Source organism: Rana temporaria, chromosome 13 (genome assembly GCF_905171775.1).
Source record: "Rana temporaria chromosome 13, aRanTem1.1, whole genome shotgun sequence".
Lineage (NCBI taxonomy): Eukaryota > Metazoa > Chordata > Amphibia > Anura > Ranidae > Rana > Rana temporaria.
Window position 1 is genome coordinate 2,392,394 of NC_053501.1, and position 21,804 is coordinate 2,414,197.

At 55.3% G+C, this 21,804-nt stretch overlaps 1 protein-coding gene across 1 annotated transcript in view; it reads right to left on the bottom strand.

The window, feature by feature from the left end:
• PPP2R5C (protein phosphatase 2 regulatory subunit B'gamma) overlaps positions 1-5,273 on the bottom strand; it is a gene marked incomplete in the record, with an annotated part of 75,617 nt that extends 70,344 nt beyond the window's left edge. The window contains 1 exon segment of the mRNA XM_040333202.1: positions 5,140-5,273. Coding sequence (XP_040189136.1) covers positions 5,140-5,166 — 27 coding nt within the window.
• Positions 5,274-21,804: the final 16,531 nt, after the last annotated feature.

The following is a 21,804-nucleotide window of genomic DNA, read 5'->3' on the forward strand; positions in this document are numbered from 1 at the left end:
CCCCCGTCGTAGATGGAGAACACCATTACCCCCCCCACCCCCGTCGTAGATGGAGAACACCCCCCCCCCTGTCGTAGATGGAGAACACCCCCCCCCCCCGTCGTAGATGGAGAACACCATTACCCCCCCCCCCCCCCCCCGTCGTAGATGGAGAACACCATTACCCCCCCCCCACCCCCGTCGTAGATGGAGAACACCCCCCCCCCCGTCGTAGATGGAGAACACCATTACCCCCCCCCACCCCCGTCGTAGATGGAGAACACCCCCCCCCCCCCTGTCGTAGATGGAGACCCCCCCCCCCCCCGTCGTAGATGGAGAACACCCCCCCCCCTGTCGTAGATGGAGAACACCATCCCCCCCCCCCCCCGTCGTAGATGGAGAACACCATCCCCCCCCCCCCCCCGTCGTAGATGGAGAACACCATTACCCCCCCCCCCCCCCGTCGTAGATGGAGAACCCCCCCCCCCCCCCGTCGTAGATGGAGAACACCCCCCTCCCCCCCGTCGTAGATGGAGAACACCCCCCCCCCCTGTCGTAGATGGAGAACACCATCCCCCCCCCCCCCCCGTCGTAGATGGAGAACACCATCCCCCCCCCCCCCCCCGTCGTAGATGGAGAACACCATTACCCCCCCCCACCCCCGTCGTAGATGGAGAACACCCCCCCCCCCCCGTCGTAGATGGAGAACACCCCCCCCCCACCCCCGTCGTAGATGGAGAACCTGTATAGAAGACACCTGGGAGACAGAAATCTCGCTGACTGATCGGGGTTCACATACTTATTTCACTCATTAAAATTCAAATCAATTCATAACTTATGAAATGCGTTTTTCTGGAGAATTTTGTTGTTATTCTCTGTTATAATAAACCGACCAATAAAATTATAGAGACCGATCGTTTCTTTGTCACAGAATCAGCAGCCGATCAAATACTTCCCCCCCCCCCTCCCCTCACTGCATCTATGGGGGAGGGGGTAAGTGGGCAATAAACATATACCGGGGAGGCAGTGTTTATTGGGGGGGCGGGGTTCAAAATAAAATAATGTGGTCACATAAGTATGGACACCCTCTTATAACTGGAGGTGTCGCTGTGTTCAGAATTAAACAATCGCATTCAAACCCGGCAGCTATATTACACCAGCCAATGGGATGGTATCTGGGCGGGCCGCTACATGTATGTGGCCCCGCCCTCTTTCTAAAGCAGCCCAATCATTGGCTGGTGTAATTTAGCTGCTGGGTCCCGCCCACCCCCGACATCGAGCTGACAGCTCCCCTCTCTCTCCTCTGTTAGTTTCACACAGTTACACTCGGCTTAGTGCGAAACCTGCCAGTGCCACCACCAATCAGTGCCACCAGCCAGTGCCATCTGTCAGTTCCAAACCAGTACCACCTGCTAGTGCCCATCAGTGCCACCCGCCAATGAAAACCAGTGTCAGCCAGTGCCACCTGACAGTGCCAAACCAGTGCCATCTGCAAGTTCCAATCCAGTGCCACCCGCCAGTGCCAAACCAGTGCCACCCGCCAGTGCCCATAGTGCCATCTGCAGGTTCCAATCCAGTGCAATCTGTCAGTTCCAAACCAGTGCCACCTGCTAGTGCCAATCAGTGGCAACTGCCAGTTCCAAATCAGTGCCACCCGCCAATGCCAACCAGTGTCAGCCAGTGCCACCTGCCAGTGCCAATAGTGCCATCTGCAGGTTCCAATCCAGTACCACCCGCCAGTGCCAAACTAGTGCCACCCGCCAGTGCCATCTGTCAGTTCAAAACCAGTGCCACCAGCTAGCGCCAATCAGTGCCACCCACCAATGAAAACCAGTGTCAGCCAGTGCCACCTGACAGTGCCAAATCAGTGTCACCTGCAAGTGCCCATAGTGCTATCTGCATGTTCCAATCCAGTGCCACCCGCCAGTGACATCTGTCAGTTCCAAACCAGTGCCACCTGCTAGTGCCAGTGGCAACTGCCAGTTCCAAATCAGTGCCGCCCGACAATGCCAACCAGTGTCAGCCAGTGCCACCTGCCAGTGCCATCTGCAGGTTCCAATCCAGTGCCACCCGCCAGTGCCAAACCAGTGCCACCCGCCAGTGCCAAACTAGTGCCACCCGCCAGTGCCAAACCAGTTTCACCTGCAAGTGCCCATAGTGCCATCTGCAGGTTCCAATCCAGTGCCACCCGCCAGTGCCAAACCAGTGCCACCCGCCAGTGCCATCTGTCAGTTCCAAACCAGTGCCACCTGCTAGTGCCAATCAGTGCCACCCGCCAATGCCAACCAGTGTCAGCCAGTGCCACCTGCCAGTGCCATCTGCAGGTTCCAATCTAGTACTACCTGCCAATGCCAGCCAGTGCCAATAGTGCCATCTGCAGGTTCCAATCCAGTGCTACCTGCCAATGCCAGCCAGTGCCACCCGCCAGTGCCATCTGTACTGAGGACAAGTGTGTGCTAGAGTGACAGGAGTAAGCAGGAAGGAGTGGAGTGGGTGAGGCCTAAAATATTGGGCCACAGAAATCGGCATCGTATATCGGCCAGAGAGAAACCCGTATCGGCCAACCTCTAGTCCTCAGAGATCTTCCAATCAGAGGGTCTCATTGTTAGAAGGGATCAGTCAGGAGAAGGGTCCATTAGAGCCACCATGGAACACGGTAAGGACCGTCATCATTGGGGGAGGAAATCTGACAACAGTGACATCACCAAGAACTGGACCTCCCCCCAAAACTGATGAAGACGAGAAGAAAACTGGTCAGGGAGGAGCCAAGAGGCCTCAGCAACATTAAAGGATCGGCAGGAACATGTGACTGGCTGTGTGGTGACAACAATCTCCCGTACTCTTCATATGTCTGGGCTACTATGGGGGAGGGGGACAAGACGGAATTACCAAGAAAAACATCCAATTCCGGCAAAATTGTGCAAAAATACACATCTGAAGTCTCCCGAAAACACGTGGGGAAATGTGTTGTGGTCTGAGGAAACCGAGGCGGAACCTTTATGGCCATAATTCCAAGAGATAGACAACACATCACCAGAAGAACACCATACCCACCGTGAAGCATGGTGGTGGCAGTATCGTGCTTTGGGGGCCCGTTTCCCCTTCAGCTGGAACAGGGGGCCCAAATCCTCCATCCAAAGGGAAGAAGATTCCCAGCCAGAGCCCAGACCTGAATCCCTGGGCAAATATTGGCAAGTCAGGATGTGGCATTGGCAGATAGTAGTCAGGAGGTATGGTGGGGTTGGTGGAGTACGGTAGGTAGGAGGTGGGGTAGGTTGTAGTAGTCAGGAGGTATGGTGGGGTTGGTGGAGTACGGTAGGTAGGAGGTGGGGTAGGTTGTAGTAGTCAGGAGGTATGGTGGGGTTGGTGGAGTACGGTAGGTAGGAGGTGGGGTAGGTTGTAGTAGTCAGGAGGTATGGTGGGGTTGGTGGAGTACGGTAGGTAGGAGGTGGGGTAGGTTGTAGTAGTCAGGAGGTATGGTGGGGTTGGTGGAGTACGGTAGGTAGGAGGTGGGGTAGGTTGTAGTAGTCAGGAGGTGGGGAGGGAGAAGTACGGTAGGTAGTAGGAGGTGCAGTAGGTAGGTGGAGGAGTACGATAGGTAGGTAGTAGTAGTTAGGAGGTGGAGGAGTACGGTAGGTAGTAGGAGGTGGGATAAGTAGTAGGTAGTCAGGAGGTGTGCGGTAGTAGTCGGGAGGTACGGTAGGTAGGTAGTAGTCAGGAGGTGGGGAGGGAGGAGTACGGTAGGTAGTAGGAGGTGCAGTAGGTAGTAGTTAGGAGGTGGGGTAGGTGGAGGAGTACGGTAGGTAGTAGTTAGGAGGTGCAGTAGGTAGTGGTAGTATGTAGTAGTTAGGAGGTGGGGTAGGTGGAGGAGTACGGTAAGTAGGAGGTAGGGTAGGTGGAGGAGTATGGTAGGTAGTAGTCAGGAGGTGGGGAGGGAGGAGTACAGTAGGTGGTGCAGTAGGTAGTAGTTAGGTGGTGGGGTAGGTGGAGGAGTACGGTAGGAGGTGGGGTAGGTAGTAGTCAGGAGGTAGGGAGGGAGGCATACGGTAGGTAGTATGTAGTAGTCAGGAGGTGTGGTGGGGCAGGTGGAGGAGTACGATAGGTAGTAGTTAGGAGGTGCGGTAGGTAGTAGTAGGTAGGTAGTAGTCAGGAGGTGCGGTAGGTGGAGGAGTACGGTAGGTAGTAGTAGTATGTAGGAGGTGGGGTAGGTAGAAGTCAGGAGGTGGGGAGGGAGGAGTACGGTAGGTAGTAGTAGTATGTAGGAGGTGGGGTAGGTAGAAGTCAGGAGGTGGGGAGGGAGGAGTACGGTAGGTAGTAGGAGGTGCAGTAGGTAGTGGTAGTATGCAGTAGTTAGGAGGTGGGGTAGGTGGAGGAGTATGGTAGGTAGTAGGTAGGTAGTAGTAGTAGGTACGGAGACGTACGGTAGGTAGGAGGAGGTGCAGTAGGTAGGTGGAGGAGTACGGTAGGAGGTGGGATAAGTAGTAGTAGGTAGTCAGGAGGTGTGCGGTAGTAGTCGGGAGGTACTGTAGGTAGTAGGAGGTGAGATAAGTAGTAGTAGGTAGGTGGAGTGCGGTAGGTAGTAGTAGTCAGGAGGTGTGGTGAGCAGTAAAGTTGCAGGGACCCCTCTCTGGGGGAGGTGAGGTATGTAGTAGTAGTAGGTAGGTGGAGAAGTACGGTAGGTAGTAGGGGTGTGGTAGTCAGGAGGTGTAGTAGTGTGGGGTATGTAGTAGTAGGTAGGTAGTAGTCAGGAGGCGTAGTGGGGAAGGTAGTAGTAGATAGGTGGAGGAGTGCGGTAGGTAGTAGGGGGTGTGGTAGGTAGTAGTCAGGAGGTGCGGTGGGTAGGATGGGGTAGTAGTAGTTAGCAGGAGGTAGGTGGAGGAGTACGGTAGGTAGTAGTAGTCAGGAGGTGTGGTGGGGTAGGTGGAGAAGTACGGTAGGTAGCAGGGGGTGAGGTAGGTAGTATGTAGTAGGTAAGTGGTATTAGTCAGGACAGGAGGCGTGGTGAGCAGTAAAGTTTCAGGGACTCCTCTGTGGGGGAGGTGCGGTCGGTAGGTACCGGAAGTAGAGTAGGTAAGTACCGGAAGTGCGGTAGGTGGCCGGGCCGCGCATTACCCGGAAGTGTCCGGTAAGTGTCCCCGGAGCGGCGGGTGAAGGACTTACCTTCTCCTTCTTGTTCTTATTCGGCATGGCGGAGAGTTCCGGTGTCTCTGTCGGTATTCGGTGACACTCACCCCTCCCCCGCCCGCCTCTCTCTCCTCACTCTTCACAGGCTGCTGCCGCAGCGCCTCACCTCCGGCCCCGCCCGCTGCCATTGGACGCCCAGAGTCACGTGGGCCAACGTCCGCGCGTCATCGCCCCTCCCCCGGGCTCCGACCACGCCCAGCCGCTCTACTAAGCCAGACCTCGCGATTATTCCACGGGAGAACGTCTGTGCGCATGCGCGCGAAAACCAACTGTTGGCGAAGGAGAGGGCGGGGCGGGGCGGAGCGGAGCTGTCACCTCAACTGTCATTCCAACCTGACCGTTACCTCCGTCTACACTCCACTACTACATCCCCCGACTCCATTATCTACTACTACACCCCGACCCCCATCATCTACTACTACACCCTTCATCGTCTACTACTACACCCCCCATCGTCTACTACTACACCCCCCATCATCTACTACTACATCCCCCATCATCTACTACTACACCCCCCATCATCTACTACTACACCCCCCATCGTCTACTACTACACCCCCCATCGTCTACTACTACACCCCCCATCGTCTACTACTACACCCCCCATCGTCTACTACTACACCCCCCATCGTCTACTACTACATCCCCCATCGTCTACTACTACACCCCCCATCATCTACTACTACACCCCCCATCGTCTACTACTACACCCCCCATCGTCTACTACTACACCCCCCATCATCTACTACTACACCCCCCATCATCTACTACTACACCCCCCATCATCTACTACTACACCCCCCATCGTCTACTACTACACCCCCCATCGTCTACTACTACACCCCCCATCATCTACTACTACACCCCCCATCGTCTACTACTACACCCCCCATCGTCTACTACTACACCCCCCATCATCTACTACTACATCCCCTCGTCGTCTACTACTACACCCCCCATCATCTACTACTACACCCCCTATCGTCTACTACTACACCCCCCATCATCTACTACTACACCCCCCATCGTCTACTACTACACCCCCCATCATCTACTACTACACCCCCCCGACCCTCATCATCTACTACTACACCCCCCATCATCTACTACTACATCCCCCCATCGTCTACTACTACACCCCCCATCGTCTACTACTACACCCCCCCTATCGTCTACTACTACACCCCCCCCCCATCACCTACTACTACACCCCTCTTCGTCTACTACTACATCCCCCATCACCTACTACTACATCCCCCCCATCATCTACTACTACATCCCCCATCATCTACTACTACACCCCCCCCATCATCTACTACTACATCCCCCTCATCATCTACTACTACACCTCCCATCATCCACTACTACATCCCCCCATCATCTACTACTACATCCCCCCATCATCTACTACTACACCTCCCATCATCTACTACTACACCCCTCATCATCTACTACTACACCTCCCATCATCCACTACTACACCTCCCATCATCCACTACTACACCTCCCATCATCTACTACTACACCCCCCATCATCTACTACTACACCCCCCCTATCATCTACTACTACACCCCCCATCATCTACTACTACACCCCGACCCCCATCATCTACTACTACACCCCCCCATCATCTACTACTACACCCCCCATCATCTACTACTACACCCCCCATCGTCTACTACTACACCCCCATCGTCTACTACTACACCCCCCCATCATCTACTACTACACCCCCCCTATCATCTACTACTACACCCCCCATCATCTACTACTACACCCCGACCCCCATCATCTACTACTACACCCCTCATCGTCTACTACTACATCCCCCGACCCCATTATCTACTACTACACCCCTCATCGTCTACTACTACACCCCCCATCATCTACTACTACACCCCCCATCGTCTACTACTACACCCCCCATCATCTACTACTACACCCCCCATCGTCTACTACTACACCCCCCATCGTCTACTACTACACCCCCCCATCATCTACTACTACACCCCTCATCATCTACTACTACACCTCCCATCATCCACTACTACACCTCCCATCATCCACTACTACACCTCCCATCATCTACTACTACACCCCCCATCATCTACTACTACACCCCCCCATCATCTACTACTACACCCCCCATCATCTACTACTACACCCCCCCTATCATCTACTACTACACCCCCCATCATCTACTACTACACCCCGACCCCCATCATCTACTACTACACCCCCCCATCATCTACTACTACACCCCCCATCATCTACTACTACACCCCCCATCGTCTACTACTACACCCCCCATCGTCTACTACTACACCCCCCCATCATCTACTACTACACCCCCCATCATCTACTACTACACCCCCCCTATCATCTACTACTACACCCCCCATCATCTACTACTACACCCCGACCCCCATCATCTACTACTACACCTCCCATCATCTACTACTACACCCCCCATCGTCTACTACTACACCCCCCATCATCTACTACTACACCCCCCATCATCTACTACTACACCCCCCATCGTCTACTACTACACCTCCCATCATCTACTACTACACCCCCCATCATCTACTACTACACCCCGACCCCCATCATCTACTACTACACCCCTCATCGTCTACTACTACATCCCCCGACCCCATTATCTACTACTACACCCCTCATCGTCTACTACTACACCCCCCATCATCTACTACTACACCCCCCATCGTCTACTACTACACCTCCCATCATCTACTACTACACCCCCCATCATCTACTACTACACCCCGACCCCATTATCTACTACTACACCCCCCATCGTCTACTACTACACCTCCCATCATCTACTACTACACCCCCCCGACCTCCATCATCTACTACTACACCCCGACCCCCATCATCTACTACTACACCCCTCATCGTCTACTACTACATCCCCCATCATCTACTACTACACCTCCCATCATCTACTACTACACCCCCCATCGTCTACTACTACACCCCCCATCATCTACTACTACACCCCCCATCATCTACTACTACACCCCCCCATCATCTACTACTACACCCCTCATCGTCTACTACTACATCCCCCCATCATCTACTACTACACCCCTCATCGTCTACTACTACACCTCCCATCATCTACTACTACACCCCCCATCATCTACTACTACACCTCCCATCATCTACTACTACATCCCCCCATCATCTACTACTACACCCCTCATCGTCTACTACTACACCTCCCATCATCTACTACTACACCCCCCATCATCTACTACTACACCTCCCATCATCTACTACTACACCCCCCATCATCTACTACTACATCCCCCATCATCTACTACTACACCCCCCATCATCTACTACTACACCCCCCATCGTCTACTACTACACCCCCCATCATCTACTACTACACCCCTCATCGTCTACTACTACACCCCCCCGACCTCCATCATCTACTACTACATCCCCCATCATCTACTACTACACCCCCCATCATCTACTACTACACCCCCCGACCCTCATCTACTACTACATCTCCCATCGTCTACTACTACACCCCCCCCCATCACCTACTACTACACCCCTCTTCGTCTACTACTACATCCCCCGACCCCCCCATCATCTACTACTACACCCCTCATCATCTGCTACTACATCCCCCATCACCTACTACTACATCCCCCCCATCATCTACTACTACATCCCCCCCATCATCTACTACTACACCCCTCATCATCTACTACTACACCTCCCATCATCTACTACTACATCCCCCCATCATCTACTACTACACCCCCCATCATCTACTACTACACCCCTCATCGTCTACTACTACACCCCCCCGACCTCCATCATCTACTACTACACCCCCCATCATCTACTACTACATCCCCCCCATCATCTACTACTACACCCCCCGACCCTCATCATCTACTACTACACCCCCCATCATCTACTACTACACCTCCCATCATCTACTACTACACCCCCCATCATCTACTACTACACCTCCCATCATCTACTACTACACCCCCCATCATCTACTACTACATCCCCCATCATCTACTACTACACCCCCCATCGTCTACTACTACACCCCCCATCATCTACTACTACACCCCTCATCGTCTACTACTACACCCCCCCGACCTCCATCATCTACTACTACACCCCCCATCATCTACTACTACTACACCCCCCATCATCTACTACTACACCCCCCGACCCTCATCTACTACTACATCTCCCATCGTCTACTACTACACCCCCCCCATCACCTACTACTACACCCCTCTTCGTCTACTACTACATCCCCCGACCCCCCCATCATCTACTACTACACCCCCCATCATCTACTACTACACCCCCCAACCCTCATCTACTACTACATCTCCCATCGTCTACTACTACACCCCCCCCATCATCTACTACTACACCCCTCATCATCTGCTACTACATCCCCCATCACCTACTACTACATCCCCCCCATCATCTACTACTACATCCCCCCCATCATCTACTACTACACCCCTCATCATCTACTACTACACCTCCCATCATCCACTACTACATCCCCCCATCATCTACTACTACATCCCCCCATCATCTACTACTACACCCCTCATCATCTACTACTACACCTCCCATCATCCACTACTACACCTCCCATCATCCACTACTACACCTCCCATCATCTACTACTACACCCCCCATCATCTACTACTACACCTCCCATCATCTACTACTACATCCCCCGACCCCCATCACCCACTACTACACCTCCCATCTACTACTACACCCCTCGTCATCTACTACTACACCCCTCATCATCTACTACTACACCCCACATCATCTACTACTACACCCCCCATCACCCACTACTACACCCCTCATCATCTACTACTACACCTCTCGTCATCTACTACTACACCCCCCATCATCTACTACTACACCTCTCATCATCTACTACTACACCCCCCATCATCTACTACTACACCTCCCATCGTCTACTACTACACCCCCCCATCATCTACTACTACACCCCCCATCATCTACTACTACACCCCCCATCGTCTACTACTACACCCCCCATCATCCACTACTACATCCCCCATCATCCACTACTACACCTCCCATCGTCTACTACTACACCCCCCCCATCATCCACTACTACATCCCCCATCATCCACTACTACACCTCCCATCGTCTACTACTACACCCCCCCCCCCCATCATCCACTACTACATCCCCCCCATCATCCACTACTACATCCCCCGACCCCCACACCCTACCGTCCATGAGTGAAGACCCCACACCCTACCATCCATGAGTGAAGACCCCACACTCTACCATCCATGAGTGAAGACCCCACACCCTACCATCCATGAGTGAAGACCCCACACCCTACCATCCATGAGTGAAGACCCCACACCCTACCGTCCATGAGTGAAGACCCCACACCCTACCATCCATGAGAGAAGACCCCACACCCTACCATCCATGAGTGAAGACCCCACACCCTACCATCCATGAGTGAAGACCCCACACTCTACCATCCATGAATGAAGACCCCACACCCTACCATCCATGAGTGAAGATCCCACACCCTACCATCCATGAGTGAAGACCCCACACCCTACCATCTATGAGTGAAGACCCCACACCCTACCATCCATGAGTGAAGACCCCACACCCTACCATCCATGAGTGAAGACCCCACACCCTACCATCCATGAGTGAAGACCCCACACCCTACCATCCATGAGTGAAGACCCCACACCCTACCATCCATGAGTGAAGACCCCACACCCTACCATCCATGAGTGAAGACCCCACACTCTACCATACATGAGTGAAGACCCAAGATTTACCATTCATGAGTGAAGACCCCACACTCTACCATCCATGAGTGAAGACCCAAGATTTACCATTCATGAGTGAAGACCCCACACTCTACCATCCATGAGTGAAGATCCTACACCCTACCGTCCATGAGTGAAGACCCCACACCCTACCATCCATGAGTGAAGATCCTACACCCTACCCTCCATGAGTGAAGACCCACACCCTACCATAGATGAGTGAAGACCCCACACCCTACCATCCATGAGTGAAGACCCCACACCCTACCATCCATGAGGGAAGACCCCACACTCTACCATCCATGAATGAAGACCCCACACTCTACCATTCATGAGTGAAGACCCCACACCCTACCATCCATGAGTGAAGACCCCACACCCTACCGTCCATGAGTGAAGACCCCACACCCTACCGTCCATGAGTGAAGACCCCACACCCTACCATCCATGAGAGAAGACCCCACACCCTACCATCCATGAGTGAAGACCCCACACCCTACCATCCATGAGTGAAGACCCCACACTCTACCATCCATGAATGAAGACCCCACACCCTACCATCCATGAGTGAAGATCCCACACCCTACCATCCATGAGTGAAGACCCCACACCCTACCATCTATGAGTGAAGACCCCACACCCTACCATCCATGAGTGAAGACCCCACACCCTACCATCCATGAGTGAAGACCCCACACCCTACCATCCATGAGTGAAGACCCCACACTCTACCATCCATGAGTGAAGACCCCACACCCTACCATCCATGAGTGAAGACCCCACACTCTACCATCCATGAGTGAAGACCCCACACCCTACCGTCCATGAGTGAAGACCCCACACTCTACCATCCATGAGTGAAGATCCTACACCCTACCATCCATGAGTGAAGACACCACACCCTACCATCCATGAGTGAAGACCCACACCCTACCATAGATGAGTGAAGACCCCACACCCTACCATCCATGAGTGAAGACCCCACACCCTACCATCCATGAGTGAAGACCCCACACCCTACCATCCATGAGTGAAGATCCTACACCCTACCGTCCATGAGTGAAGACCCACACCCTACCATAGATGAGTGAAGACTCCACACCCTACCATCCATGAGTGAAGACCCCACACTCTACCATCCATGAATGAAGACCCCACACTCTACCATTCATGAGAGAAGACCCCACACCCTACCATCCATGAGAGAAGACCCCACACCCTACCATCCATGAGAGAAGACCCCACACCCTACCATCCATGAGTGAAGACCCCACACTCTACCATCCATGAATGAAGACCCCACACCCTACCATCCATGAGTGAAGACCCCACACCCTACCATCCATGAGTGAAGACCTCCACCCTACCATCCATGAATGAAGACCCCACACCCTACCATCCATGAGTGAAGACCCCACACCCTACCATCCATGAGTGAAGACCTCCACCCTACCATCCATGAGTGAAGACCCCACACCCTACCATCCATGAGTGAAGACTTCACACAGTTGGGTCCCAAACCCATAGTACCACTCCGTGACAGGCTCAGGCTCTCTGCCTTCCCAGACCAGGTGGCACTGCTCAGATCAGGGGGCACTGGACCTCTTGGAACCCCCCACACCAGGAGAATACCCCCCCTTACATGGTGCACACTCACTTAGCTTGGCTTCTTTGCCATCAGGAAGATCGCTTAGGAGCCCCATAATACCAGCAGGGGTACTATACAGCTGTTAGGCCACAATGACTGTGGGGCGCCCCTACTGGTCACTGATGAGAACACATGCTACACTTCAACTTGGCCAAGAATTTAGGATGCAAGTTCCTAGGGGGTGCATGCATCAGGACTGAGGGCTCCTGAGAGGAGTACTAAGGCGGGGGGCTGTGATGTTTTTAGGAAGCTATGTACAGCCCCCTTGCCAGGCGCCTCTCACCAGCCATAATCTGCCTGCTTTGCATAGAGAAGCACAGAGACCCAGTGATGACGTTACAGGTCCAGACCGACAGATTTCCCATCCGCTGATGCGCACATAATGGGCATTTATTGGACACGTATTACATATGGAGGTAATGGGGTGTATGATGCAGGGAACACACACATCCATCTCTATGGGATCTCCGATGACCGGCGTGGTGGAGATATCCGCTGCGCGCTCAGAGGGATTCTGATCAATAATTCATCCTTCACATCCTCTTCTCTGCTGACGTGATATTGCCTGCTCAGCCAACTGCAAAGACTCCATTTCACTCCCACTGAAAGGAGTGACTCCGGGGGGGGGGGGGGGGTTGTTTTGGTTTTGTGCTGCCGAGGCAATACTAAAATCAGGCCCCCCCCCCCATGTAAATGTATCCATCCCCCTTTATTCTCAAGTGGCTATTCAGGGTCTCTGGTGGTTATGCAGTGTCTCTGGAGGCAATGTGGGGTCTCTGGAGGCAATGTGTGGTCTCTTGTGGCTATGTGGGGTCTCTGGTGGCTATGCAAGGTCTCTGGTGGCTGTGGTGGGTCTCTGGTGGCTGTGTGGGGTCTCTGGTGGCTATGCAAGGTCTCTGGTGGTTATGCAGTGTCTCTGGAGGCAATGTGGGGTCTCTGGTGGCTATGCAAGGTCTTTGGTGGCAATGTAGGGTCTCTGGTGGCTATGCAAGGTCTCTGGTGGCTATGCAAGGTCTCTGGTGACTATGCAAGGTCTCTGGTGGCTGTAGTGGGTCTCTGGTGGTTATGCAGTGTCTCTGGAGGCAATGTGGGGACTCTGGAGGCAATGTGGGGTCTCTGGAGGCAATGTGTGGTCTCTTGTGGCTATGTGGGGTCTCTGGTGGCTATGCAAGGTCTCTGGTGGCTATGCAAGGTCTTTGGTGGTAATGTGGGGTCTCTGGTAGCTATGCGGGGTCTCTGGTGGCTGTGTGGGGTCTCTGGAGGCAATGTGGGGTCTCTGGTGGCTATGCAAGGTCTCTGGTGACTATGTGGGGTCTCTGGTGGCTGTGGTGGGTCTCTGGTGGCTGTGGTGGGTCTCTGGTGTCTATGTGAGGTCTCTGGTGGCTGTGGTGGGTCTCTGGTGGCTGTGTGGGGTCTCTGGTGACTATGTAAGGTCTCTGGAGGCAATGTGGGGTCTCTGGAGGCAATGTGTGGTCTCTGGTGGCTATGTGGGGTCTCTGGAGGCAATGTGGGGTCTATGGTGGCTATGCAAGGTCTCTGGTGGCTATGCAAGGTCTTTGGTGGTAATGTGGGGTCTCTGGTGGCTGTGTGGGGTCTCTGGAGGCAATGTGGGGTCTCTGGTGGCTATGCGAGGTCTCTGGTGACTATGTAAGGTCTCTGGAGGCAATGTGGGGTCTCTGGTGGCTATGTGGGGTCTCTGGAGGCAATGTGGGATCTATGGTGGCTATGCAAGGTCTCTGGTGGCTATGCAAGGTCTTTGGTGGTAATGTGGGGTCTCTGGTGGCTATGCAAGGTCTCTGGTGACTATATGAGGTCTCTGGTGGCTGTGGTGGGTCTCTGGTGGCTATGCAAGGTCTCTGGTGGCTGTGGTGGGTCTCTGGTGGCTGTGTGGGGTCTCTGGTGGCTATGCAAGGTCTCTGGTGGTTATGCAGTGTCTCTGGAGGCAATGTGGGGTCTCTGGTGGCTATGCAAGGTCTTTGGTGGCAATGTAGGGTCTCTGGTGGCTATGCAAGGTCTCTGGTGGCTATGCAAGGTCTCTGGTGACTATGCAAGGTCTCTGGTGGCTGTAGTGGGTCTCTGGTGGTTATGCAGTGTCTCTGGAGGCAATGTGGGGACTCTGGAGGCAATGTGGGGTCTCTGGAGGCAATGTGTGGTCTCTTGTGGCTATGTGGGGTCTCTGGTGGCTATGCAAGGTCTCTGGTGGCTATGCAAGGTCTTTGGTGGTAATGTGGGGTCTCTGGTGGCTATGCGGGGTCTCTGGTGGCTGTGTGGGGTCTCTGGAGGCAATGTGGGGTCTCTGGTGGCTATGCAAGGTCTCTGGTGACTATGTGGGGTCTCTGGTGGCTGTGGTGGGTCTCTGGTGGCTGTGGTGGGTCTCTGGTGTCTATGTGAGGTCTCTGGTGGCTGTGGTGGGTCTCTGGTGGCTGTGTGGGGTCTCTGGTGACTATGTAAGGTCTCTGGAGGCAATGTGGGGTCTCTGGAGGCAATGTGTGGTCTCTGGTGGCTATGTGGGGTCTCTGGAGGCAATGTGGGGTCTCTGGTGGCTATGCGAGGTCTCTGGTGACTATGTAAGGTCTCTGGAGGCAATGTGGGGTCTCTGGTGGCTATGTGGGGTCTCTGGAGGCAATGTGGGATCTATGGTGGCTATGCAAGGTCTCTGGTGGCTATGCAAGGTCTTTGGTGGTAATGTGGGGTCTCTGGTGGCTATGCAAGGTCTCTGGTGACTATATGAGGTCTCTGGTGGCTGTGGTGGGTCTCTGGTGGCTATGCAAGGTCTCTGGTGGCTGTGGTGGGTCTCTGGTGGCTGTGTGGGGTCTCTGGTGGCTATGCAAGGTCTCTGGTGGTTATGCAGTGTCTCTGGAGGCAATGTGGGGTCTCTGGTGACTATGCAAGGTCTTTGGTGGCAATGTAGGGTCTCTGGTGGCTATGCAAGGTCTTTGGTGGCAATGTAGGGTCTCTGGTGGCTATGCAAGGTCTCTGGTGGCTATGCAAGGTCTCTGGTGACTATGCAAGGTCTCTGGTGGCTGTAGTGGGTCTCTGGTGACTATGTGGGGTCTCTGGTGGCTGTGGTGGGTCTCTGGTGACTGTGGGGTCTCTGGTGGCTATGCGAGGTCTCTGGTGGCTGTGGTGGGTCTCTGGTGACTATGTGGGGTCTCTGGTGACTATGTAAGGTCTCTGGTGGCTGTGTGGGGTCTCTGGTGACTATGTGGGGTCTTTGGTGGCTATGCAAGGTCTCTGGTGGCTATGCGGGGAACGTATGGAACACCAGGGGCATATCTACTGCAAGGCAAACAAGGTGTTTTTCAGGTTGTGGCACACAACTGAGGTTCCCCATCCTGTTCCTGGCTTCTGGAGAGCTCCGAGTCTGATCACATTGGGAAGGCACTCCGGGAGGGTGGGAGGACACTGTGGAACACTATAGAAGGTTGGGAGACACGATGGGAGTTGGGGGCACTGTGGAAAGTTGGAAGACACTGTGGGGCACTATGAAAGGTTGAGAGACACCATGGGAGTTGGGAGGCACTGTGGGAGGTTGGAGGACACTGTGGAAGGTTGAGATACACTATGGGAGTTGGGGGCACTGTGGAAAGTTGGAGGACACTGTGGGACACTATGGAAGGTTGGGGGACACTATGGGAGTTGGAAGGCACTCTGGGAGGTCAGAGGAGACTGTGGGACACTATGAAAGTTTAAGGGGCACTATGGGAGTTGGGATGCACTGTGTGAGGTTGGAAGACACTGGGACACTATGGAAGGTTGGGGGACACTATGAGAGTTGGGATGCATTGTGTGAGGTTGGAAGACACTGGGACACTATGGAAGGTTGGGGGACACTATGAGAGTTGGGATGCATTGTGTGAGGTTGGAAGACACTGGGACACTATGGAAGGTTGGGGGACACTATGAGAGTTGGGATGCTTTGTGGGAGGTTGAAGGGCACTGTGGGACACTATGGAAGGTTGAGGGGCACTATGAGAGTTGGAAGGCACTGTGTGAGGTTGGAGGACACTGGGATACTATGGAAGGTTGGGGGACACTATGGGAGTTGGGGGCACTCTGGGAGGTCAGAGGAGACTGTGGGACACTATGGAAGGTTGGGGGACACTATGGGAGGTGAAAAGACACTCTGGGACACTATGGAAGGTTGGGAGACACTGTGGAAAGTTGGAGGACACTGTGGGACACTATGGAAGGTTGGGGGACACTATGGGAGTTGGGGTGCCCTCTTGGAGGTCAGAAGACACTGTGGGACACTATGGGAGTAGGGGTGCCCTCATGGAGGTCAGAAGACACTGTGGGACACAATGGAAGGTTGGGGGACACTATGGGAGTTGGGGTGCCCTCTTTGAGGTCAGAAGACACTGTGGGACACTATGGAAGGTTGGGGGACACTATGGGAGTTGACATGCACTGTGGGAGGTTAAGAGACCTGCAGTTGGTGGAGTCCTGGGAGAAAAGCAGCGAACTATGGCTCATTGGGTGAGATGGTCTTATAATGGAAATTCTGGACACAGAACAAATCCTTTGCCTTTGACCTTTAAGCTCAGTTCACACTATCGCCACATCCGTCGCACAGCAGGGGTCTGCCGTGTGCTGCTTCACCATTTCGGACCTGAAACGCAGCAAGAAAGGCACGCGTTTTTCCAGCAATTCGCACCGGACCTGCTGCGGAGATATGGGACCCGGCTCCATAGAGAGAGAGACAGTCACATTCTCCTGCTATGCGATTTGGATGCAGAAAACACTGCATCCAATTTACATAGGTGTGAACCCGGCCTTAATGAAATCATCTTCTCTCTCCAGTGTCACTCCCCACTCTGTAGTCCAGCGTCGGTCTTCTTTGGCGTTGAACAACTTACACAACCAACTTCCTGAATGGCGGACGGGTAGTATAACTTCTGCCGCAGCATGTGACTGCCCTCGGCTGCTGCGTCTGCGGATAAAGGGGGCGGGGCTCCATGTTCCTGGGTGATGCAATTTTGCAGCCCATTCATTTACATGACATTCGTATCGCACCGGAATCGCACAAAACGCACTGCGCCACGGCACGGCAGTACTACGCAATCTGCGGCAGGCAAGGGCAGTGCGTTTGTGATATAAATGAATGGAAACCCGCAGAGGCAGTGTGCGGGAAACGTGCACTGAATGCGATTTTCCCGCACCGCGCTCCCGACAGAACGCTGCGCCCGGTGACCTCTGACTTCTCCCAGGCAGATCCTCGCCTCTCTAAGGTCACCTCCCCCCTGCTGTACTGCATCACACGCCACCGACAATGTGCGCTGGGGTTCCTCTCAGAATGAATGGCATCGCAACGCGTGAGACAGCGAAGCGCGACAGTGCGAATGAGCGTCCCGCAATATCTCCTCCCTAGAGCTGCTCCACCCACATTTCTAATTAGAGGGCAGAAAGTTCAGAAACCCCGGAGAGACAGCGAAGGGTTAACAATGTATCCCCTCCAACGTAACAATGTATCACCTGACCCACCAACTCTGAATGTAACCCTTTCCTACATTTCTCTCCCCACTGCTTCTATCTGTGTGCCAATACTGCCCTCTAGTGGCGGGAAATATTGCTACAGACAAAACTCATCAGTACATTATTACCCCCGGCAATGTTACAGAGTCACGTGTTGGGGGTTTTTGTGTATTTGGTGCGGCGGCATCATTTATTAGAATGGGTCTCCCTCCAAAACACCCAAATTCTGGACATCAGTCCGCTTTGTGCTGTCCCCTGGCTGTGGGATGGGCCTCTGGCTGTAGGCTGGGCCCCTGGTTGCAGGATAAGTCCCTGGCTGTGGATAGGCCCCTGGTTGCAGGTTGGGCCCCTGGCTGTGGATAGGCCCCTGGTTGCAGGTTGGGCCCCTGGCTGCGGATTGGGCCCCTGGTTTCGGGTTGGGCCCCTGGTTTCGGGTTGGGCCCCTGGTTTCGGGTTGGGCCCCTGGTTGCGCGTTGGGCCCCAGGTTGCTGCAGCTTCTATGAGATCTCAATGATCCGGTTTGGATCTCGGATCGCGTTGAATGTCCGTCGCGTCGGTTTTATCATTTCGGAGGAATTTTCATCTTTCGCCTTTCACCAAAATATTTAAAGAAAAGACACAACAATGCCGATTCCCCCCCCTCCCCCTCCCTTGTGGACGGACAGATCCGCGCCGGTGTGCGGTAGACCCGCCGGGTTCCTCCGTTGCGGTCGGACTCACCAGTAGAAGAGTTTTGGCCGCCGTTGCCGGGAAGGACCACCAAGACAGACGACTGAACTTTCCTCCCCGGCATAATCAATGCCAATGATTTCCATATGTGATCGGGAATGGATCCCTTCGCCTTCTCCTCTGCGCGGCGTTCCCCTCCGCCGCAGTCCGCCGCAGTCCGGCGTTCCCCTCCGCCGCAGTCCGGCGCGAGGAAGCGGTCCTTGGCTGGTGCGCCGGTTTTGGATAAATTCTGGTATTCCAAACAAACCACAGATGCCGGCGGAGGCAGGATGACGTCACGTGAGGCACCGGCCGCCTTCTCTGTAATAATATCTCTTCTCCGCTACCAAATTATTATTATTATTAGTCTGCGAACAACGCCGCCCCTCCCCCTACGCGGGTCCCAGAATAACGACCGCTGGATCGGCACAGACGCCGATCTTTTGTGCCGAGTCATCAGAAGCCTTAAAGGAGTTCTCCACTTCCCCATTTACATTTTTGCATGCCTGGCACTGGGGCAATCCATTGAAAGTATCACAAACCCGACCCGGGGCCCCATATCGGCAACCTGACCCGGGGCCCCATACCGGCAACCTGACCCTGGGGCCCCATACAGACAACCTGACCCAGGGACCCATACAGGAGGCAACCTGACCCGGGGCCCCATACCGGCAACCTGACCCGGGGCCCCATACCGGCAACCTGACCCGGGGCCCCATACAGGAGGCAACCTGACCCGGGGCCCCATACCGGCAACCTGACCCGGGGCCCCATACAGACAACCTGACCCAGGGACCCATACAGACAACCTGACCCGGGGACCCATACAGACAACCTGACCCGGGGACCCATACAGACAACTTGACCCAGGGACCCCATACAGACAACCTGACCCGGGACCCCATACAGGAGGCAACCTGACCCGGGTCCCCATACAGACAACCTGACCCGGGGCCCCATACCGGCAACCTGACCCGGGGCCCCATACCGGCAACCTGACCCGGGGCCCCATACCGGCAACCTGACCCTGGGGCCCCATACAGACAACCTGACCCAGGGACCCATACAGGAGGCAACCTGACCCGGGGCCCCATACCGGCAACTTGACCCAGGGACCCATACAGACAACCTGACCCGGGGCCTCATACCGGCAACCTGACCCGGGGCCCCATACCGGCAACCTGACCCGGGGCCCCATACCGGCAACCTGACCCTGGGGCCCCATACAGGAGGCAACCTGACCCTGGGGCCCCATACAGACAACCTGACCCAGGGACCCATACAGGAGGCAACCTGACCCGGGGCCCCATACCGGCAACTTGACACGGCGGCCTCATACCGGCAACCTGACCCGGGGCCTCATACCGGCAACCTGACCCGGGGCCCCATACCGGCAACCTGACCCGGGGCCCCATACCGGCAACCTGACCCGGGGCCCCATACAGGAGGCAACCTGACCCGGGGCCCCATACCGGCAACCTGACCCGGGGCCCCATACAGGAGGCAACCTGACCCGGGGCCCCATACAGGAGGCAACCTGACCCGGGGCCCCATACCGGCAACCTGACCCGGGGCCTCATACCGGCAACCTGACCCGGGGCGCCATACAGGAGGCAACCTGACCCAGGGACCCATACAGACAACCTGACCTGGGGCCCCATACAGGCAACCTGACCCGGGGGCTCATACCGGCAACCTGACCCAGGACCCCATACAGACAACCTGACCCGGGGACCCATACAGACAACTTGACCCAGGGACCCATACAGACAACCTGACCCGGGGACCCATACAGACAACTTGACCCAGGGACCCCATACAGACAACCTGACCCGGGACCCCATACAGACAACCTGACCCGGGACCCCATACAGACAACCTGACCCAGGGACCATACAGACAACCTGACCCGGGGCCCCATACAGACAACCTGACCCAGGGACCCCATACAGGCAACCTGACCCGGGGACCCATACAGGCAACCTGACCCGGGGCCCCATACAGGCAACCTGACCCGGGGACCCATACAGGCAACCTGACCCAGGGCCCCATACAGGCAACCTGACCCAGGACCCTATACAGACAACCTGACCCGGGGCCCCATACCGGCAACCTGACCCGGGTCCCCATACAGACAACCTGACCCGGGTCCCCATACAGACAACCTGACCCGGGTCCCCATACAGACAACCTGACACGGGGGCCCCATACAGGAGGCAACCTGACCCAGGGACCCATACAGGCAACCTGACCCAGGGACCCATACAGACAACCTGACCCGGGGGCCCCATACAGGCAACCTGACCCAGGTCCCCATACAGACAACCTGACCTGGGGCCCCATACAGGCAACCTGACCCGGGGGCTCATACCGGCAACCTGACCCGGGGCCCCATACAGACAACCTGACCCGGGGGCCCCATACAGGCAACCTGACCCAGGGACCCCATACCGACAACCTGACCCGGGGCCCCATACCGGCAACCTGACCCAGGGACTCCATACAGGCAACCTGACCCGGGGCCCCATACAGGCAACCTGACCCGGGTCCCCATACAGACAACCTGACCCAGGGACCCCATACAGGCAACCTGACCCGGGGACTCCATACAGGCAACCTGACCCGGGGACTCCATACAGGCAACCTGACCCGGGGCCCCATACAGGCAACCTGACCCAGGGACTCCATACAGGCAACCTGACCCAGGGACTCCATACAGGAAACCTGACCCGGGGCCCCATACAGGCAACCTGACCCGGGTCCCCATACAGGCAACCTGACCCAGGGACCATACAGGCAACCTGACCCGGGGCCCCATACAGGCAACCTGACCCGGGTCCCCATACAGACAACCTGACCCGGGGCCCCATACCGGCAACCTGACCCAGGGACCATACAGGCAACCTGACCCGGGTCCCCATACAGACAACCTGACCTG